The 23,867-nt window shown below is 41.4% G+C and overlaps 1 protein-coding gene across 1 annotated transcript in view; it reads right to left on the bottom strand.

Moving 5' to 3' along the window:
- CCDC6 (coiled-coil domain containing 6) overlaps positions 1 to 23,867 on the bottom strand; it is a 107,396-nt gene that overhangs the window by 21,715 nt on the left and 61,814 nt on the right. Inside the window, exons 3-4 of the mRNA XM_065922388.1 lie at positions 17,220 to 17,348; positions 4,123 to 4,226 (exon numbers count right to left, since the gene is read on the bottom strand). Coding sequence (XP_065778460.1) covers positions 4,123 to 4,226; positions 17,220 to 17,348 — 233 coding nt within the window. The remainder of the gene's footprint in view (positions 1 to 4,122; positions 4,227 to 17,219; positions 17,349 to 23,867) is intronic.

The raw sequence follows: 23,867 nt of genomic DNA on the forward strand, positions 1-23,867 counted from the left end.
GACTTGGTACAGTCAAATAAACTAAAAAATAAATATTTTGAAAAAGAAAAAACACTTTTGAGGGCAAGGCTAACTGGATGGAAGGCCCTTTGTTTCTGGCCACAGCATAAGTTAAAAGAGATAAAGACAAGACAAAAAAAAATGTACTGGGTTAATAAGTGGTGGTGCCACCCTCTCTACCAATTATTTTTAGTCTGAAGTATGTAAAGCTCTAATATTTGACAAAATGACCATTTCATAAAGTTCCATGCAATAATCTGGTATTTATATATATAAAACCTTCCACTGCTTTCTTCAAAGAAAGATTGACTGGCAATAGACTTCTCTGCCTCCTTTTTATTTATTTATTTATTTATTATTTATTTATTATTATTATTTTTTTATTTTTTATTTTTCAGTGGGTTTTGTCATACATTGATATGAATCAGCCATAGAGTTACACGTATTCCCCATCCCGGTCCCCCATCCCACCTCCCTCTCCACCCGATTCCTCTGGGTCTTCCCAGTGCACCAGGCCCGAGCACTTGACATGCATCCCACCTGGGCTGGTGGTCTGTTTCACCATAGATAATATACATGCTGTTCTTTCGAAACATCCCACCCTCACCTTCTCCCACAGAGTTCAAAAGTCTGTTCTGTACTTCTGTGTCTCTTCTCTTGCCCTGTATCTGCCTCCTTTTTATAAACTGCTGGGAAGTTTTTGGTTTAGATTGGTTTTTACCTTTGAGTTTATCCTTTGCTGAGAAAACTAGTTGGTTAAATATTGTAATGGTCTCTCCATCTATTAGATGAAATAACTTTTCATGATTCAATTTGTTAGTACTACTATAATAAGACAAAACATAACTGATTCAACTACTGCTTGAATAATTCCATATAGGTACACCTTGGATCTGCATTTTTTTAAACCCTGTGGAAGATTCCCTGGAGAAGGGCATGGCAACTCACTCTAGTATTCTTGCCTAGAGAACTGGATGAACAGAGGAGCCTGGCGGGCTACAGTCCATGGGCCGCAAAGAGTCAGACACAACTGAGCGACTAACATACAACCCACACAAGAATCTGTTTCGCGGATCTTGAGATGAATTCATTCTATGGTTATTCATCCAAACGAAATATTTATGGCAAATATTTCTGATCAGTAAACAAAAGTTCCTGGTGAAGTAGGTGAATGAATATTTTCAACAAGTTTCCTTTCTATACTCAAACATACATTGCATCTACAGAAATTCCCTGCCATTAGCCCTGCTCCACCCACAGTGCTTAAATCTAAGGGCCCCACCAGACCTTTTTTTGGTGGGGGATTGTGTGGCACAACATGTAGGATCTTAGTTCCCCAACCAGGGATTGAACTCATGCATGCTGCATTGCGAGCTCAGAGTCTTAACCACTGGACCACCAGGGAAGCACTCCCACCCCAGTTCTTGCACAAAGAGATTCAAGATTACATGTGTTGCTGAGTTTTTCATATCCATGTACATACATTTAACAGTAAAAACACTAGCCTTAAATATGTACAAGTAAGTCTATTAAAAAACAAAGTTTTATACACTTTATCTACAGTAAGTCTTAAAACACAAAGATGATCACTTGCTATTAAAATCTCAGTCTTCCTAATGAAGTATGCTCTAGAGATATATGATCAGTCATGGTACACAGCACACATCCTAAGCACTTCAGAAAATAACTAGGGAAGACAGTTCAATAAGGTAAAAAGTTGCAACTGCAGTTATCCTTCAGAACAATTCAGGGGTGGACAATTAGCTCCTTAACTAATTTCTTCATAGCCTCCAACATCAAATGAAAAGAAATTCTACCAGGACAGTAAGAGGGGAGTATAAAGATGGACCAACAGGAGGATAGTTCAGTTTTGTTGCTCAGTCATGTCCAACTCTTTGTGACCCCATGGACTGTGGCACACCAGGCTTTCCTGTCCATCACCAACTCCCAGTGCTTGTTCAAACTCATGTCCATCGAGTTGGTGATGCCATCCAACAATCTCATCCTCTCTCACTCCCGTCTCCACCTGCCTTCAATCTTGTCCAGCATCAGGGTCTTTTCCAATCAGTCAGTTCTTCCCACCAGGTGGCCAAAGTACTGGAGTTTCAGCTTCAGCATCAGTCCTTTCAATGAATATTCAGGACTGACGTCCTTTACAATTGACTGGATTGATCTCCTTGCAGTCCAAGGGACTCTCAAGGATCTTCTCTAACACCACAGTTCAAAAGCATCAATTCTTTGGCCCTCAGTTTTCTTTATACTCCAACTCTCACATCCATCCATGACCACTGGAAAAACCATAGCTTTGACTAGACAGACCTTTGTTGGCAAAGTAACGTCTCTGCTTTTTAATACGCTGTCTAGGTTGGTCATAGCTTTTCTTCCAATTCCAAGGAGTAAGCGTCATTTTAACTCCAAGGCTGCAGTCACCATCTGCAGTGACTTTAAAGCTCCCCAAAATAAAGATTCTCACTGTTTCCATTGTTCCCCCATCAATTTGCCATGAAGTGGGACCCATGAAGAAGGGACCAGATGCCATGATCTTAGTTTTTTGAATGTTGACTTTTAAGCCAACTTTTCCACTCTCCTCTTTCACTTTCAATAAGAGGCTCTTTAGTTGTTCTTCACTTTCTGCTATAAGTGTAGTGTCATCTGTGTATCTGAGGTTATAGATATTTCTCCCAGCAATCTTGATTTCAGCTTGTGCTTCATCCAGCCTGGCATTTCGCATGATGTACTCTGCCTAGAAGTTAAATAAGCAGGGTGACAATATACAGCCTTGACATATTCCTTTCCCAATTTGGAACCAGTCTCTTGCCCCATGTCCAGTTCTAACTGCCACCTCTTGATCTGAATACAGATTTCTCAGGAGGCAGATCAGGTGGTCTTGTATTCCCATCTCTTTAAGAATTTTCCAGTTTGCTGTGATCCACACAGTCAAAGGCTTTGGCATAGTCAATAAAGCAGAAGTAGATGTTTTTCTGGAACTCTCTTGCTTTCTAATTTGATCTCTGGTTCCTCTGCCTTTTCCAAATCCAGCTTGAACATCTGGAAGTTCACGGTTCACGTACTGTTGAAGCCTCACTTGGAGAATTTTGAGCATTATTTTGCATATGAGATGAATGCAACTGCATGGCAGTTTGAACATTCTTTGGCATTGCCTTTCTTTGGGATTGGAATGAAAACTGACCTTTTCCAGTCCTTTGGCCACTGCTGAGTCTTCCAAATTTGCTGGTATATTGAGTGCAGCACTTTCACAGCATCATGCTTCAGGATTTGAAAGAGCTCAGCGGGAATCCCATTACCTCCAGTAGCTTTGTTCGTAGTGATGCTTCCTAAGGCCCACTTGACTTCACATTCCAGGATGTCTGGTTCAAGGTGAGTGATCACACCATTGTGGTTATCTGGCTCATGAAGATCTTTTTTGTACAGTTCTTCTGTCTATTCTTGCCACCTCTTCTTAATATCTTCTGCTTCTGTTAGGTTCATACAATTTCTATCTTTTATTGTGCCCATCTTTGCATGAAATGTTCCCTTGGTAACTCTAATTTTCTTGAAGAGATCTCTAGTCTTTCCCATTCTATTGTTTTCCTCTATTTCTTTGCATTGATCACTGAGGAAGGCTTTCTTATCTCTCCTTGCTATTCTTTGGAACTCTGCATTCTGATGGGTATATCTTTCCTTTTCTCCTTTGCCTTTAGTGTCTCTTCTTTTCACAGCTATTTGTAAGGCCTCCTCAGACAGCTATTTTGCCTTTTTGCATTCCTTTTTCTTGGGGATGGTCTTGATCACTGCCTCCTGTACAATGTCACAAACTTCAGTCTATAGTTCTTCAGGCACTCTATCAGATCTAATCCCTTGAATCTATTTGTCACTTCTACTGTATAATTGTAAGGGATTTTATTTAGGTCATACCTGAATGGTCTAGTGGTTTCCCCTACTTTCAGGAGGATAGGCTATCAACATTTTCCCCATTTGTCAAATTAAAACAGCGTGCATCCACCAAGGCATTAAAATGTCCCACTGTTACTCCCTGGTCACATTCAGCACGGTCCCCCAACCCCACTCCCAACACACACACACATTTACATACACTACACTGAACAGCAAGACTCAACAAACCGCTTTTCAGCTTCAAGTTTATCCATCCTCTTCCAGAGACGGTTCACAAGTGCTTCCTGTTCTTGTTCCAAAGTATTTTCAAGGTCAATCTTCTCCCGTCTCAACTGAAGGAAAAGAAAGAAGTTTTACTGAGAATTGTAGGCCACTTAAACTTTGTTAATTAGATTTTTTGATTGAAACACTATGATCCCTTTCCATGGAGAAAACTGCAAAGAAATGGTCAGTTTTCTGGCACAGACACGTTAAGTGCATTTAATTCTTAAACTTTAATTGAGAAAACTGAGATACGTTCATTCTTTGATGTTAAAGCTTAACTGTGGATCACAGTGGTTGCTTCAGCAGTTACTCCAGGCACATGGAAAGTCTTCCTTAAAGAGGGTTTGAGGAGAGTTTGTTGCCAGTTGTCCCAGGACATAAGTGGGTTTGTCTCCCTAGTCCTGCATGCATCTCAACATTAAACCAGAAAGGTTACACTTCCATTTACGGAAATAACTCCCAACACTGAAGACCATTCTGCCAAGTGGTTAATGGGTACATAGAAATATGGCCTAAGACATAAAAACATGTGCGAAAAGGATAAACACCACATTCACAATACTGGTTACTTCTGGGGAGGTGGGGCAGAAGGTAAATGTGATTCAGGGGAAGGCAAATGATTGCAGAGGGAACCCCACATTGCATTCTACTTCATAAAAAGAAGCAATTGGGGAAGCAATTAATTTAATCTATTAACTTAGAAAGTGAAAGTGTTAAGTCGCTCAGTCCTGTCTGACTCTTTGCGACCTCATGGACTGTAGCCCGCCAGTCTGTCCATGGGACTCTCCAGGCAAGAATATTGGAATGGGTTGCCATTCCCTTCTCCAGGGGATCTTCCTGACCTAGGGATCAAACCCGGGTCTCCCACATTGCAGGCGGATTCTACACTGTTTGAGCCAACACAGAGCAACATGCAAATACTCAGACCAACACCAGACACAGGTTAATAGGGAGGTAGCAGAGAACTGAGGAATCAGAAAGGTCTGACCTCTGGAGACCTCATTCAGGTTTTTCCATTACAGCTTGTGGGAAACCCAAATGAACTTACTGGCCAGCCCAATACATTCTAGTAGTGGTGAAGACATTAAAAGAAACCATTTATATGTTTTAGTAGAGAGAGAGAGAGGAAGAAAAAGAGGGCTGGTGATGGGGACAGAAAGTGCCATGATAAACAGAGTTCACAGCACCAGGAAGAAGGAAATGTATGGTATCATGTTTTGTATACTTGTCTATTTGCTTGGGATATTAACTAATTTTAACAGAAATCATTTTTTAAAAGGTGGGGAATATTATGTTACTGCCCCCATGCTGTCTCTTCACCCAACTGGAATTTATCTTTTTAACCACTGACGTAACAGATTATTTTTGATTGCACAGCTACACAGTTGTCCAGGTATTAATATCAGAGTTCACACTTCTTTAGCAGGTGAGAGGCAAGCTCCTCACTGAGCAAAGACCCCTATGTAGACATAAGGTGAGACCAATTCCATGGACAAAATGTAGCCTTTTACAGCAACCGAGGCAGACATACCTTACTTCACCAGTCAATAAGCCAAGATCACAGAGTCAACAGAAAACATAGCCTCACTGAATTTTCTTTGCATGGGCAAAGGGACAAGAATCAGACTATGATGGAAGAGTCCTGTGCAGTGAAGCCAGGAGTTAGCTAATGCACAAAAACTCAAAATATTAAACAGCTCCTTTCCCTGCAAGGAGGAGAAACCCAGGAACACCTCACAGAACTCCTATGAAGCTTTGTGACCCTCTGACCACATTTTGGGCCAAGGTTTGAAGGAATGATACAATGCACAGTTGTTTATTTAAAGAAATGCCAAGTCATTTACCCTTTAAGGACCCTATTGCCATGTTTAACTAAAACATGACAAGGGGTACTTGGTAGAGAAGAAAAAATTCAAGCAAGGCATCGTTTTGTAGTAGAGATGACTAGTAGAGAAAATAATGCCCAACGGCTTATTTTTAGAGTAATCATGCACCATGCAAATATACAACTCCAAAAAACAAAATCAAGACAAAGCTGTCTTTACCCACATATGACTGACTCGGCATGTGGTTTTGAGGAGGTACTAACCTGTCCTCAGGCTTCCCAGGTGGTGCTAGTGGTAAAGAACCCACCTGCCAATGCAGGAGACATAAGAGAGCCAGGTTTGATCCCTGGTTGGGGAAGACCCCCTGGAAGAGAGCATGGCAACCCACTCCAAGTATTCTTGCCTGGAGAATCCCATAGACAGAGGAGCCTGGAGGGCTATGGTCTATGGGATCACAGAGTTGGACACGACTGAAGTGACTCAGAATGCACGCACGCAACCTGCCCTCATCTATGAAATGAGAAGGCTGGCCTTGAAGACATCTGAGGTCCCTTCCAGGGCCACCCATTCTATCATTCTCTGTCAATCTCAAGATAGCACTTGTCTCAGTCTGCACTAGTTCAGTTGAGATTTTTAAAAACAGAAGCAGCAAAAGAAATCATCTAAATCCACTCTTTCATTTGAGAGCTGAGGAACCACTGATTCAGCAAAAGTGATGCTGCCAGCATAGGAATGGGGATCAGTCACCATGGTGACCAAAGAAGCTGGGTCCCATCTAACCAGCAAGTTCAGAGCATCTGGAGGGGCAAATAGGATTTGGGGTAAATTATCCAATGTATTCTTGGAAGTAGTGGAGCAGGGGGTACCTTAGTGAGTCCGAGAGTATGCAGGAACAGATATGGAAGCAGGAAAAACAGAAGTTGAAACATGAATCTCAGCTTTTTGGTACCAGTTAGTAGAGCTATGTGTGACTCTGTGTGTGTGTGTGTGTGTGTGTGTGTGAAGTCACTTCAGTTGTGTCCAACTCTTTGCGACCCTATGGACTATAGCCTGCCAGGCTCCCCTGTCCATGGGATTCTCCAGGCAAGAATACTGGAGTGGGTTGCTATGTCCTCCTCCAGGGGATCTTCCAGACCCAGAGACTGAATCCATGTCTCTTATATCTCCTCATTGGCAGGCAGGTTCCTTATCATTAGTGCCACCTGGGAAGCCTGTTAGTAGAAACCCAAGTTTCACCCTCTGGAGGCCTTGGTTCACTGAAGTGGGCAGTAAATTGATAGCTGGTAGTCACCTGAAGAACTTCAGAACCTCCCGAAGTCCTTTATCAGCACTGCCCTTCCATCTCCTGTCCGTATAATCCCACAGCCTATTTATTTATAGCCAAAGAGTATAAACCAGTACTGCTGTTTCAGACCTAAGTAGATTTTCAGAGTTGCATTGCCCTGATATCAAACAACCCTCAAATCTGACAGTGTGTGTTAAACTGACAGGGTACTGAGTCAGAAATTCTTACTGGAATAGAAACAACAGCTCAGTGCTGCATTCATTGCTTCTGCAATGCTGATCCCATCTGTAATAGTCTTCCCTATCTCCTTTTAAATTCAGTGTTCCTGCCACAGGTACCCACTCTTCCATTACCAAACATCAAATTCTCAGGCAAACCCAAGCCCCTGCTGACTACACTGTCTGCCAGCACTCAGCACCAGTGGATACAGCTGATTTGTAGAACATTCATTTGAAGAGTTGCTTCGTAATTAAGTCAGGTCAATGGACTGTCAGCCGAACTCCTTACTCGTCTTCAGTAGCTCTTCCTCCCGTTGCAAGTTAATTAACATTGCACCAAGAGTTCTTATTATGTTTCCCAAATAAATAACTTCTTTAATGGATAAACTTAGTGTATAAAAGTAGAGCTGGCTCCCCTTTCTGGCTGTGTCTTCTCAGTGGGCAGACACTCACTACCCAAAAAGCAGAGAAAGCAGGGGGCAGCCAAGAGACAGCTCCAACATTACCACACCTTCTCTCTCAATGGAGCATTTTCCCACTTACAGGGAACCAGGATGCTCACAGAGGTCAGGGAAAGGGATACTTGGCAAAAAAGCCTGATGAGAACTTTAGCATGACCATGTGCTCAACTACAGAATTTTGAAAGGTTTTAGTGTATCGTTTCAATCTACTTTGAAAAGTTTTAGTCTGACCACAAATTACCATCATTCCTATATGAAAATATATTTTGAACTCCAAACATTTGTCTTAAAAACCCAATTTTGGAAGGCAGCCCATGACAGCTCTTCCCAGAACAGGCAGCCAATGACAACTGCCTGTTCTATGTGCACCAGAAATATACAGAGAAGGGAATTCCCTTGTGGTCCAGTGGTTAGGACTCCACTATGTTGCTGAGGGCCCAGGTATGGTCCCTGGCCAGGGGATCCTACATGCTGTGCAGTATGGCCAAAAAAATAAAGAACAGAAAAAATATACACACTGATAAAAAGACACACAAAACAATCACAAAGAATAGCAAGATAAATAGGGTTGGCCCTTGGGTCAAAGTACTGGTGGTAATTTATCTTCATATGTTTTCCTGCTCCCACACAATTTTTAAAAGTATTTATGTATTTTGGCTGCTTGGGGCTTCCTAGTTGCAACTCACAGGCTTGGCTGCCTTATGGCACGTTCCTTAGTTCCCCACCCAGGGATCGAATCCGCATCCCCTGTATTGGCAGACAGATTCTTAACCACCAGACCACCAGGGAAGTCCGCCCCACACAATTTTTTAATGAACATTTACTGTGCTTATAACAAAAAAACGGGAAGACAGTCAATCTTAAAAATTAACAATTTCCTAATTTTGGATATTAATTCACATACCTAAAACAGAATGAATTCATACACTCTAAGAGGAGAAATTATACTGAAGGCTCAGCTAGTTATCTGGAAGACTGAGAATCTTCCAGAGAGCCTTGAGTTATTGACCTTCTTTACCTATAGCTTGTAAGTTTTTTCTTCTCAAAAACGGGATCTATACTCATTGAAATGGGTAGAACTTCAGGACAATAGTAATACCTTATTAATATTTAATATATGAAAAGTGACACTTTCATAGTTTACCAGCTCAATAAATCTTGCTTTTGTTCAATGATATTGAAAAATGAAGGTCTTTTATGAAACAGATACACATATAATTAGTCATATTTATATGGTTTCCAGACTTAAGTTTCCATCACTTTGATATCAGTGCAATATTATACAAATTTGCATAATGGGTTCATAATTCTAGGGGACTCTTTTACCAAATAATTACCATCAGTGGAAAGCAAGCAAGTTTCAAAGTCTTGGGTATACAGGTTTTTTTTCCTACATCAAGAGCACACTGGAGGAATCTTTGGGAAAGAACACATACCACCATGCATGCTGCAAATACACTGTCACATCAGGGGCTACCTTCAGCTCATCGTCTAAAATAAGCCTCTGTGAGAGACAAATATCAAGTATCATGTGGAATTCAAAAAGGATACAAATCAACTTATTTATAAAAACAGACTCACAGACATAGGAAACTTATCATTACTAAAGAAGGAAGGTGGGGGGAGGGATTAATTAGGAAGTGGTGGGTAACATACAGATGTAGGATTTAGCCATTCACTCATTTGCCACATATGTTTAGCTAAGGAAAATACCTTTTCTAAGTTACCCACCAAATTCTTGTTTTTTTTTTTTTTTCCAATGGACTTCATGAAATGAACTTATGGTTGCCAGAGGGAAGGAATAGTTAGGGACTTTGGGAAGGTCATGCACACACTGCTGTATTTAAGATGGATAACCAACAAAGACCCATTGTATAGCACATGGAGCTCTGCTCAATGTCATGTGCCATCCTGGATGGGAGGAGGGTTTGGGGGAGAATGAATATATGTATATATATGGTTGAATCCCTTCACTGTTCATCTAAAAGTACCACAACATTATTCATCGGCACTACCCCAATCAAAATAAAAAGTTTAAAGTTAAAAAGAACTGACTTTATACATTCTAATTACAAGCAACTAGAAAGTCTCAGTACAGTACCTCTGGATTCTGTTGCCCTTGCTCTACGCAGCACACCCATGACCTACAATTTCACAGGCAAAGTCTTTACCACCAGTGCGTGACCAGGAACATACATGGTTGGATCATGGTGAGGTACCTCTTTCTTTATAAAGAAAACTCATTTTTAATTTTGTCCCTGCCATCATCTGTTCAAACTGAGGCACAAGGCAAATGTTATCTTGGTGCTTCAAAATAATACCTAAGAAGATGGAACACAGTCTTGGTACTTAGTTGAAACAAGGCCTAAGGAAGGACTTCTTTCATTTCATATCCTGCAGAGGAACTTAACCTGTGTTCCTGACAGAGCTCAGTGTCTGCTCTCACAGGTGTGGAGGGGAGGCCCCTCAGCTGGCTTCATCACACTCTGACAGCTCCTCAATTACACATCAACTGAAAAGAGCCTGCTGAAGCTCCTTGAGTACCACCTACTATTGCCCCTGGTTCGTTTACTACCAAGGTACAAACTCTCACTTACACTCCAGTATGCTCCGAGGCTTTTCTCCACCTCTCCCTGAAAAGCAGCAGGTAGGGCTTCCCTGGTGGCTCAGACAGTAAAGAATCGCCTGCAACGTGGGAGACCTGGGTTTGATCCCTGGGTTGGGAAGATCCCCTGGAGGAGGGCATGGCAATCCATTCCACTATACTTACCTGGAGAATCCCATGGACAGAAAGAAGAGCCTGGCAGGCTACAGTCCATAGGGTCACAAGAGTCTGACATGACTGAAATGAGTAAGCAAAACACAGCAAAGGATGTCTGTACTTGAGCTTCAGGTGACCCACACATCTTCAAGGATTTGCTACAAATTCCCATCAAGCTGACTTCAGGGTTTACTGTGATTACGTCTGGCTGTGTACCTTGTCTAAACTGTGCAGACACAGGTTGTAACATTTTACTTTACAAAATTAAAAGAAGGGCAACAAATTACAATACAGTATTATTCAGTTCAGTTGCTTAGTTATGTCAGACTCTTTGTCACCCCATGGACTCCACGCCAGGCCTCCCTGTCCATCACCAACTCTGGAGTTTGCTCAAATTCATGTCCATCTAGTTGGTGATGCCATCTCACCCTCTGTCGTCCCCTTCTCCTCCTGCCTTCACTCGTTCCCAGCATCAGGGTCTTTTCCAATCAGTCAGTTCTTCCCATCAGGTGGCCAAAGTATTGGAGTTTCAGCTTCAGCAGCAGTCCTTTCAATGAATATTCAGGACTGACTTCCTTTACGATTGACTGGATTGATCTCCTTGCAGTCCAAGGGACTCTCAAGGATCTTTTCCAACACCACAGTTCAAAAGCATCATTTCTTCAGTGCTCTGCTTTCTTTATAGTTCAACTCTAACATCCACACATGACTAATGGAAAAACCATAGCTTTGACTAGATGGACCTTTGTTGGCAAAGTAATGTCTCTACTTTTCAATATGTTGTCTAGGTTGGTCATAGATTTTCTTCCAAGGAGCAAGCGTCTTTTAATTCCATGGCTGCAGTCACTAATGCAGTGATTCTAGATCCCCATAAATAAAATCTCTCACTGTTTCCACTGTTACCCCATCTATTTGCCATGAAGTGATGGGACTGGATGCCATATTCTTAGTTGAATGTTCACTTTTAAGCCAACTTTTTCACTCTCCTCTTTCACTTTCATCAAGAGGCTCTTCAGTTCCTCTTCACTTTCTGCCATAAGGGTGGAGTCATCTGCGTATCTGAAGTTGTTGGTATTTCTCTCAGCGATCTTGATTCCTGCTTGTGCTTCATCCAGTCCAGCATTCCACATGATGCACTTTGCACAGAAGTTAAATAAGCAGGGTGAAAATACACAGCCTTGACATACTTCTTGTCCAATTTGGAGCCAGTCTGTTGTTCCATGTCCAGTTCTAACCGTTGCTTCTTGACCTGCATACAGATTTCTCAGGAGGCAGATCAGGTGGTCTGGTATTCCCATCTCTTTAAGAACTTTCCACAGTTTGCTGTGATCCACACAGTCAAAGCCTTTGGTGTAGTCAATAAAGCAGAAGCAGATGTTTTTCTGGAAATCTTCTGCTTTTTTTGGTGACCCAATGGATGTTGACAATTTGATCTCTGGTTCCTCTGCCTTTTTAAAATCCAGCTTGAACATCTGGAAGTTCACGGTTCACGTACTGTTGAAGCCTGGCTTGGAGAATTTTGAGCATTACTTTGCTAGCATGTGAGATGAGGGCAATTGTGCAGTAGTTTGATCATTCTTTGGGATTGCCTTTCTTTGGGATTGAAATGAAAACTGACCTTTTCCAGTCCTTTGGCCTCTGTTGAGTTTTCCAAATTTGCTGGCATGTTGAGTGCAGCACTTTCACAGCATCATCTTTTAGGATTTGAAAGAGCTCAGCTGGAATTCCATCACCTCCACTAGCTTTGTTCATAGTGATGCTTCCTAAGGCCCACTTGACTTCACATTCCAGGGTGTCTGGCTCTAGGTAAGTGATCACACCATCATGATTATCTGGGTTGTGAAGATCTTTTTTGTACAGTTCTTCTGTGTATCCTTGCCTTCTTAATATCTTCTGCTTCTGTTAGGTCCATACCATTTCTGTCCTTTACTGTGCCCATCTTTGCATGAAATGTTTGTTCCCTTGGTATCTCTAATTTTCTCTACTATTGTTAGACACATTATTATTAGTGTTATTACAAGTGTCAAACAACAGTATATATTGTTCACAACACTATTGTTGGAGGAAAAAGACAAAGGTAAGGAAGATGATGAAAAAATATGAAGAGCAGTTGTTGGAGTGGGGGACTGTAGTCTAGGTGATGTTTTTTCATGTTTGTAGTTTCATGTTTAGGTTTTCCACATCTTCTTGAAAGCACAATGGATCAGTCTTATCATTAAAAAAAGTTTAAGACTTCCATAATTTGAGATGAGTCTGTGAAATCAAACTTTAAATGATGCATAGGGGTCACTATGTTTCCTCTGTGCACACGCGTGTGTGTGCTAAGTCGCTTCAGTCGTGTCTGACTCTGCGACCCCGTGGACCGTAGCCCGCCAGGTTTCTGTGTCCATGGGATTCTCCAGGCAAGAATACTGGAGTGGGTTGCCATTCCCTTCTGCAGGGGATTTTCCCCAACCAGAGATCAAACCTGCGTCTCCTGTACTGGCAGCAGAAGCCCCAGGTTTCCTCTCCTTAATGCAAATGAAGGCTCATGGAACATGGTTGTTCTCCGAAGCCAGCCAGAGCTCCTCAGAGCTACTGCAACAGAGCCTTCCAGGGCAGCCGCCAGGATGCATGGAATTCTAACAAAAGCCAGTATGCCCACATTACCCATGAACTGAGGAGCTATCTTATTCCAACATAAAAAAAAAAAAAAATCAACCAATCAATAATGCAGACCTGAACACAAGCTACTAGCCACTCAATTAGCTAAGTCACAAGGACAACAGATGATCTGTTAGAATTAGTCATTGCAGCTACTAAAAATAAGCAGCATCAGAATTGTATGTGGACTGATTGTGACGTCAGCTGGCTTGTATTACCTGCTAGACAAGTAAGGCAGATAGGCTGTCTTCTATTCTTAACCCAGAACCATTGTACTCAGAGCTAGAAAGCGACAGTGTTCCTTTCCTCTTTGTAGAACTTAAAATACGCTAAATGTTTCCTTATAACCTTTTTAAAAAATTGAACAAAAAAAAAGCTGGACTTCCCTGATAGTATAGTAATTAAGAATCCCCCTTTCAATGCAGGGGACACAGGTTCAACCCATGGTTCGGGAAGATTCTACATGCCGTGAAGTAACTAATTCACAACTACTGAACCCAAGTGCTACAAGAAGAAAAGCCACTGCAATGAGAAGCCTGCATACTGCGACTGAGCAGCCCCTGCTCCCCTCGACTAGAGAAAGCCCACGCAGCAAGAAGACCCTGTGCAGCCATCAACAGATAGATAAATAGAACAACAAAAAATTTCGTGCTGAGGATTGAAATTCGTTCTAAAGCCTTGCTTCTAGGATAAAATTATATATGGTGATGGACACTGGGAGAAGGGGGCGTTGCCCCTGGAAGCCGGGGTCTCCTCAAACCTCTGCAGTCACCTGATGCTGGCTAGTGGCTGAAGGAACCGCTGGGCACCTCCCAACACTGAGGCCTGCAAGAGTCGTAGTACGGCTACGTGGCTGCCTCTGCAAGACACGCACCTCCAAGACACCACACATGCAGACCGCCGAAACCGTCTCTCCCCCTGCCCGGAAACTAAGAGGAGGGATTCAGCTTTACGTCTTCACCATCTTTTCTGTATTCTCAGCACCCCTACTCCATGCAGAACCTCTATCCACTTTTTACTGCGTAGCTTTCCCATTTCTGTCTCCTCACATATCCTTGCTCCTGCAAGGCTGGGCTTGGGTCTATCCAAGTCCATTACCCGTGCCCTGAACCAACCCGACCCCATGGTGCCTTTTGAAGTGCAAATGACAGCTCTCCAGTAACCTGTCCAGATCCACACTTTATTAATTTAAACTCCTCCAACAAAGCAGTGCTAAGGCACCAGACCCAAAGGATAAATGCCTTCAAATAGCTTTCAGTTCTAAAAATGTGTTGTCAGAGAGAAGAGCAAAGGCATGTACCACATATATATTCTCAAAATGAGTAATATAATACCTGTGTTGGTTCTTCTTATAGTAACTTTAATACAGGATATATTATATTATACAGACTATGACATATATAGTAAATATTATAATACAGATGACAATCCCAAATGGCCACAAAAGAGGGTCAGAGCATATCCATGAAAACAGAGAAGAGGTTTGTTTCTACTGTAGAACATAATCGTTCTCTCCAAACACAGACTAACATTACTTGTAGCTAAACAAAATACAGTGAAATCCCCAACATTTAATCATCCTAGACACACCCAAAAGAAAGGGGACAATGTTTTATGATGATGTTACATTTCTCCATCTTAATTAAAACAAGGACTTGATGTAATGATCTCTATGGGAAAACACTCTAAAGAAGAGTGGATATATGTGTATGTATAACTTTGCTGTATATCTGAAACACAGACCTGTATACCCGAAACACAACATTGTAAATCAACACTCCAATAAAAAAAATTTTTTAATTAAAAAAATAAAATGGAGACTTTATATCCCACAAACACTTTCACTTTTTTTCACTTCATCCCACATCTGAAGTTAAGTTTCCAGTTTAGGACTTCAATTGTAAAGTTTTACTTTAAAGTTTACATGTAAGTACATGTAAACATGTACATTGCACATGTTCCATTGTGGAAATCCATTTCTTTAGTGTTGAGGTCTGACATAAGTCTTACAGTGGACTAAGTCATTAACTGGGGAGAAGGTATGCCTCATGCCTAGTTTTAAAAGCATTTAGTCAGTAAAGTTTCCAATGAGCCTTAACACCGGGAAGCCATCCATCCTCTCTCCCTTCTCTTTCTGACTCTAGGCCACTACCTCCACCTTGTGGCCAGAGTTAAACTTTGGGGGTCACGGTTCCAAAGTCTCCTCTGGAATCTAAGAGCAAATACAAGGTAGAAGCTGCTTCCATTACTGAGAGCCATCACAGAGAAGGTATTGACCAAGTAAAGTTCTCACAATACCAACCAGGGTGAGAATTCCACTTGGTCACATCTTGATCAACAATTACCAATAACAAGTTTGTGGGATGTTAGGGGCTTACACAAGAATTTTAAAAACTAATGTGAATGGAACTGGCTACTGTCTATCCTGGAAATTAAACAGGAGAACTTCGGAACAAGATGTTTGTAAGCTGTGAGAGGTGGAGGAGTCTTCTAAATTTGGAAACTGCACCTGAATTCCAAAGAGGAACAGTAGGACTAGATTACTCTGGGTTTTTTTAAAATAGCCAGCCCGTGGAAATGGAACTTGTTTGTTCTTTAACCTAGAAGGAATTGAAAAAAAATTTCAAGGCCATTATTCAAAATCTTGGAAAACACCATAACCCATCCTTTGATATAGGTAGATAGAAGAATAATACAAAAAAATAAAAGTCAGTACAACTAGTTTAAAATAAACCCTCACTTTCTCTTACACCTGATAATTCCACAACGATTCAGTCTCAAGTACAGTGATGAAATGAGAATGGTCCTGAGGGTGATTCAAAAACCAGTTAGCACGGACTAAGATCCACATATGAAAGACGTTAAAGTTGGGATAAATCAGACAACTTTGCACAGAAGCCTTGGCCAAATCATCAAAATGATGATTGGGATCCAAATCACAAAGAGCTAGAAAATGTCAATATACTGAATCTACCTGGAAACCAGGTAGCAGTACACTACGGTTGGTCTCTTCCAACTTCAGGAAAATAAATTGGCATGGGAAGAGCATCAGGAGCACTTAGGCCAGAGACAACAGGAACTTCGGTCTGACACACCCACCCGTCAGGACCGATAACGGTGGGCAGATTCTGGGTTGGCAGACAAGGACCAGCCTGGCCTCCTAAGGCAAATACTAATGTCTACCAAGGGTGATGGACAAATGGACTGTGCACTGCTACCTTCCACCCTTCCTTTCTAAGCTTCCCACTCCTGATTGGAGCTTATGCTTCTCTTGTTTACACATGGAAAACTTGGACCCCGCTGAAGTTAATGAAATTAATGCAAGGTCACAAAACTAATTAGTGGCTAAACCAGGATGAGTGGCTGAGTCTAGGACTCCATACCTGTATCAACACATCTAGGTGGGAAAAGACAAGGTTCATACAAGGTTGCGAATAATTCAAAGACAAAAATGCTAATTGTTCTGAAGAATGCTTGAAAGAGAACTTTTTGCTCCACAGTCCCACTGTCTCAGGAACTTTCACAGAAGTGATCCTGTGGTTCAAAACATATTCTTCCCTCTTTTGCAAAAGGAACCTAACATTTCCTGCCTATAAATCAGTACATCACAACATATCTCTTGAAACCTTATTAGTTGTGGTTAAAAAGAACAAAACAACATCAGAGAGTAAGGAGGTGCTATGCAGAACTGTCAATGCATACTTCAGATAGGAAGTCCCCACTGTGTGAAGAAAAAGTTGAAAAATGATTTTCACTGATATTCCACAGGACCTTTTAAAATTTGAAAGAACAGTTGATGATATGAGGGAAAAAAAAAAAAAGAACTATCCTAATTAAGGATACAGAGAGAGAACCATATATTTTTACCTGTTCTAAGGTAAGCTGTTTAGAAATGGTATCATTCTCCAGTTTTTTAATTTTCTTCATCAGTTTGTTGACCTGGAATTCCTGCTCCTGCTCAAGATGTTGTTCTAGTTCAGCTTTCTCATGCTGCAACTGGAAAATGAAAAAAAAAAAACACAGATGTAGAAATCAAGACACTCAAAAGCCATGATAATGCTGGCTCTAAAAGCTGGTTAAACCAAGTATAGGAGGTCATCATAAAAGTTACCTTACTCATTTCTGCCCATATATCCAAATGTACACCTAGTAACCTGCTTCTGATTTCTCTAACTTACAACCAAAAATTATAGTGCATAATCAGAGGCATTTGTCTGTATGTATGTATACATATATATGTGTGTGTGCATACATACACATATATGTGTATGTGTATATATGTATATCAGAGCATCAAACCATGATTAAACACCAATTTCAATTTTGAAGAACATGTAAGTGGTTGTCTCTATAGGGAAGAACTGGGGGTGAGGAAAGGAAGGAAATGTACTTTTCAGAATATATATAACCCTAGGAGACTTGAAAATTTTTATACCTTGGCCATAGAAATTATTTAAAAAATAGAAAATTTGCAACTGTGTTTTTATTAAATGAATTACAGTTACTTGCATTCATACAATGGGTGTAGAGAGGGAAGAGAAGTTACAATCACAAAAAATACCTGGCAAAGTATTCTGAATGCTGTTTACAAGTGTACTAGTAAGCATACTTGGCAAAAAAATAAAAAATTAACTTCTTATAATGAGACCAACCTCACACCTTCTACATCTTTTCTGAAAACCAAGAGGGAAAGCCTCTTATTAATGCAATTAAAAGATAAGGTTATGGTGCCATTGCAAAAGAAATCTTAAAAAAATGTACTCCAAACTTCAAAACCAAAAGAGAATAAAAGAAATTCAGGGGACACACAACAACTGGGGTTCTCATCAATCACTGTGCCTTATTTCCAATGTTCTCAGCTGGGAGGGGCTATTGATTCATAGTAGGGGTTAATAGGAATGAGCCACAGGGCCTGATATTTTCAGAACCACAGGCAAATTAAGCGAAAGTTATTAAAAACAATGAAGCACACAGTTTGATTTTGAGGTCTAAGATGATCAATGCTCCCTAATTCTAGCTCCAAAACCATTTCTTCAGGCAGGCACTGCGTACCAGGCTCGTGTTAGGCAGGCATGACAACCCCCATATCTAATGTGATAAAACAGGTTACCAGACCAAGGTAATTCAGCTGGAACGTGGCAGAGCCTGGGGCCCAAACCATGCTCTAAATGCTAAACCAGAGTTCTCCTACCAGATCCTGAGCAAGCCTCTGAGGGGCTGGCTAGACACTCTTCCATACACAAGTGCCTAGTGCTCGCCTGGCGTTCAGAAGGTTAAATGACTAAATACAGAGAACAGTGAGTCACAGATGCTTGCCCAGGAAAAGCTGTCTCTTTGTGAACCCGCAGAGGGTGCACTGCATGAGAGAGCGCTCGTGGACCTAAAAGCCTCAAAAGTTATACTTAATCATCTCCTCACTTGAAACAATTTCCATTGCTATGAAAGTACCATGCTTGGTGTTTAAGAAGAAAACAAAAATGTTCAAAACCTGACATCGTCTTTCAACACGGGAAATAGTGACTAAACAGATGCTGGTTTTCCTCTAACTGTTTTTTATATGCAACTCCTAAAAGGCTGGTCAACCTTACAAGGACTCAGAAAGCAAGCAGATGTGAAGAGGTGCTCACAGAGACAAGTCTATTTTTAACTAGCCCATTAAAATTCAGGTTCCGGAAGATCAAGCAGTAATTAAAAGAACTAAGAGGAACGGTCAGAGACTGAGAACAGTTCTCAGCCTTTCAGACACAAAGACCCCCAATGGAACAAGCATCAGTTATAAGGGAAAAAAATAGCACAACAAGTACATCTTCATCTGACTCTTGCATTCTATAAAAATTACCTGTATGGTGTGTCTTCCATCCGCACAGTTGAGGCAGAAGGGAGTGAAATCTATAGTTAAGACATTATCTTTGCCCTAAAATAGTTTATGAATGCTAAGCTTAAATGATATCTACTGGTTTTAGAAAAATGAACTTTTGTCTTAAAACTTTTAAATCTTTTGCATAGTTTTCTTTAAATATTAGATGTGTTTTCTTCCAATATGTTTTTAAAAATATTTTATCCATTTACTTGGCTGTGTCATTCTTACTTGTGGCACGCAGGATCTTTGCTGCATCATGCATGATTTTTCACTGCACAAGGATTCTCTAGTTGCGGCACACGGGCTTAGTAGCTCCACAGCTTGTGGAATCTTAGTTCCCTGACCACGGATTGAACCTGTGTCCCCTGCAGTGCAGGGTGGATTTTTAACCACTGGACTACCAGGGAAGTCTCTCCAATATGTTTTCAACTGCTGCCACTTTTATTTCAAAGAGCCTCCTTCTTTTTTTTAGTGTTATGCTTGTGCTCTTAAGTAAATTAAAACAATAAAGAGAAAGTGTTCAGTGCTTAGTTGTGTCTGACTCTTTGCGACCCCATGGACCGTAGCCTGCCAGTCTCCTCTGTCCATGGAATTCTCCAGGCAAGAATACTGGCCAGGGGATCTTCCCAACCCAGGGATCAAACCTGGGTCTCCTGCATTGCAGGTGGATTCTTTACCGTCTGAGCTGCCAGGGAAGCCCAAAACAACAAAGGATGCAATTTAATGTCAAAAAATCTCTCCCCCAGACCCAGGCAGCAATTTGTCACAGAATATTAATCTGAGCAAAGGTAAGTTTCTCATTGTCCTAGAGGAAAAGACTCATATACGGACAGATGGTCTAACACTGTCAATAACTGGTAAGGTATTTCCTTTAAGAATACTGATTCAGCTAGTAATGAAATCTATAAAAGCCCTCAATTTTATTTTATTTTATTATTATTTTTTTTAATATTATTTTATTAGTTGGAGGCCAATCACTTCACAACATTTCAGTGGGTTTTGTCATACATTGACACGAATCAGCCATAGAGTTACACGTATTCCCCATCCCGATCCCCCCTCCCACCTCCCTCTCCACCCGACTCCTCAGGGTCCTCCCAGTGCACCAGGCCCGAGCACTTGACTCATGCATCCCACCTTATAAAAGCCCTCAATTTTAAAAGGCTTTTTCCTTTCAAGAGCTATACACAAAGGAAAATGTGATGGTGAAGCTGTCATTACCAGAACTCAGGCGAGGTCCCTGGGTTATACGAACCATTTGGAAAATATCAAGCCATCCTGAGATATAACTCAGCCAAAGACTCACAGTTTTCAACATCCCCCAAAGACAGACCTGGAACAAACAGCTTTGCTGCCTGTTTTGTTCTGCCATCTCTCGGATGACAGGCAATTTAAGGGCAGGGCACAGAGTTAGTGTTCCAAACAGAACACTAGAAACAGAAAATCTGGTTCTTCCTTGGAACCAAGAAACCACCAATAAAAAGAGAAATACAGCAAGAAATACAGAAACAACTCCCCAGAACAATCATGAAGAGAGTTGAGATGGGCAAGAAGAGAGGGTAGAGAAAGAAATATTGAGCAATTAATAGCCATAGAGTTTTCCTCATAACAGTGCACCTGAGAAAATTTTAGAAATTATTTGTTTCAAACAGATACGAAGTAAATTCAAGCTATTTGGCCCCAACAGGACTTGAACCAACACCCTGAATCCATCTTTTTTTTTTTTAGTTTTTTTATTTGGTTGCACCTCACAGCATACAGGATTTTAGTTCCCCAACCAAGGACAGAACCCATGCCCCATGCAGTGGAAGCATGAAGCCCTAACCACTGGACTGCTAGGGAATTCCCTCCACCTGCCTGTAGATGATTTCCTGGTGGCTCAGTGGTAAAGAATCTGCCTTCAGTGGAGGAGACCCAGGTTGGATCCTTTGGTTGGGAAGATTCCCTGGAGAAGTGAATGGCTACCCACTCCAGTATTCTTGCCTGAAGAATCCCATGGACAGAGGAGCCTGGTGGGCTATAGTCCATGGGCTCACAAAGAGTCAGACTGAGCGTCTAACACTTTCACTTTTACTTTTCAGGACCTATCAGAAAAACTAAACTCCAGTTTCATTTCTGAGTAGCATCTTCAACATGGGCGTAAAATTTAAGACATGATTTTAAATTTCTAATCAGAGGTCTTAATGTCTTGGGCATTTCTTAATCTTACTAATCAGGTCAGAGATCCTGAAGTGGAACAAAAATCATTCAAACTGAGAAGTAAATAGGCAAGTAAATTCTATTAGTGTGTTTGAAAAAAAACTCATTTGTTTGCCTTTAATATATCTAAAGTAAAATGCTTAGGTAGATTAAAATTTGTTGTCAGAATCAGCATTTTCTGTAAATATACTTCTTACAAAGTCAATCTCACAGATTATGGAAGAGCTTTAGAACTCTTAACCGTGCAATATATTGTAACATTAACAACAAGAAACCTTGTACAATGGAAATTACATAACTGATGATCCACAAGCAGCACATTTACAATGGAATTAGGGTTATATAAATAAAGATTTGTTCCCTGGGATTCAGCATGAAAAATATATTAACATAAGTGAAAAAGCCATATGCAAAAACACAACTACAAACCTGGAAAATTCTAAGCACTCAAATGTGAGCATTTTCTCATTGTATCCACTCACATATGAAGTCCCAAAGCCAATTTCCAGCCCATTAAAAAACATGAGTAGAGCTTTAAGTTGATCTAACACAGACTAGCCTTAAGCATCATTGAATTATCAATAATTGTTGTCTTTCTCATAATTTCCAAAGTTTTCTGGAGCCACTTCAGTGAACCAGGCTTCTTATATCAGAGATTCAAAAACTCTTCTTCAGTGAATGGCTCTTATTTCGGGCAAAACCTTCTCCAGCAGGTACAGGAACCACTGCAGGTACACGTGGAGGTTGGCTGCTAAGCCAGCCCACCCACCCAGCATGCAGCAGGTTTGCCAAATCCCAGGCTTGGTGAAGCGTGTTTGCAAGTCTGGGCCTGTTGCTAGTCCACCCAGAGCCAAGGGAGGCACGCGGTCTTGCCACCAGCCCTGGACTTGGCTTTTTTGATTCAACTTGAAGATAAACCCAAGATGCCCCCAGTTCTGTCTACACTAGTCAATGCAAACCATTCTCTGTATGACCTGAAGTTTTGCAACCAACATCCCTCATTTATTAACAACTACCAAGAACTAGAGTCATCTGCACTGAACCAAGTAAAGGCCACCATAGGATAGTGACTACATTAAGTCATTGGACTGCCAAAAATAATTGTCATGTAATTAACACAGTAAGCCCTCTACATATGAACAAGTTTCGTCCCAAGAGCGTGTTCTTAAGTTCAATTTGACCAAGTAAGCCTAGGTACCTGACTAACACAATCAGCTATATAGCGCTGCTTTTAGCCTTGCTTCCCGACATCTTTGTCTTGAAATAAAGACATTGTACTCTATACAGAAGTGTACAGCAAGTACACTAAGCACAACCACTTGTAGAGGAAGCATGCGTGTGGCAATGTACGCTAGACATGTGAACTAACTTACACGAATGGACAAGGGAACAACCATTCACATCTTTTAAAGTTTGCAGCTTAGAGGTTCATGTGTAGGGGACTTACTGTTCCAAGCAGTTAACATGGGCTTTGAAAAAACATTGCGTCTCTCCCAACACTGAGTCTCTAAAGCAATCTGAACAGCTCTGCTGAGCAGAAAGTCAACCTCCCACCTTCAATTCAGTGCATCACCACTAAACGCCTCCCGGGCCCACACTTGAGCCCACCTCCTTCCCGCTCCTGTTACTGGCACTGTCATTCTCAGTCAATACCTCGCATCTCATCAGTTACCAAACGGCACTGAGTCAGCCCCAGAACAGCTGTCCGACGCACCCTGCGCTTTCTGCGCTCTGGTTCAAGTCTTTTACTCCTCTTCACTGGGCCACTGCCAAAGCTTCTAATCGATACCCCAGGTCCAGTGGAGATCCTGCTCAACTAAACTAGTAGAGTTTTCTATTCATACAACACCCTGCTCAAAACCTTAGAATGGCTCCCTCATTCCTGCAGAGTAAGCCCGAACTCACCGGTATGATGTTCAAGTCCACCTTCGATCCAGTCCCCACGCACGCTCCCCACACTTTCACACTCAGCCCAAGTGAGAGTCTAAGGTTTGCACACACAAACACCTTCAGGGTCCAGGCACCTAGCAAACGATGATGAATCTCAGCACAGAGAGGGGTGGTAACTATGAGTAAAGGCACAGCCCATGTCTTTTTCTAAAGACTCTTTTCCTGGAGGGGAAAAAAAAAGAAAACCCCACATTTTAAAAACTGAAGGGACTGACCTGGCAGTCCAGCGGTTAAGGCTGCACCTTCCAACTCAGGGGGTGTAGGTTTGGTCCCTGGTCAGGGAGCTAAAGACCACATGCCTCATGACCAAAAAAGCAAAACATAAACCAGAAGCAATATCGTAACAAATTCAACAAAGACTTAAAAAAAAAAAATCGTCCACATCGAAAAAAAAGAAAAAAGAAACCCATCACACTGGGCAAACACATCTGGAGACCACTCTGATCCAGGGGCTTCCAGACCCCAAGTCCTGCTGGTCACCACTGCACCCCAAGCCCACCGTCCTG

This window comes from Muntiacus reevesi, chromosome 2, assembly GCF_963930625.1.
Source record: "Muntiacus reevesi chromosome 2, mMunRee1.1, whole genome shotgun sequence".
Classification (NCBI taxonomy): domain Eukaryota; kingdom Metazoa; phylum Chordata; class Mammalia; order Artiodactyla; family Cervidae; genus Muntiacus; species Muntiacus reevesi.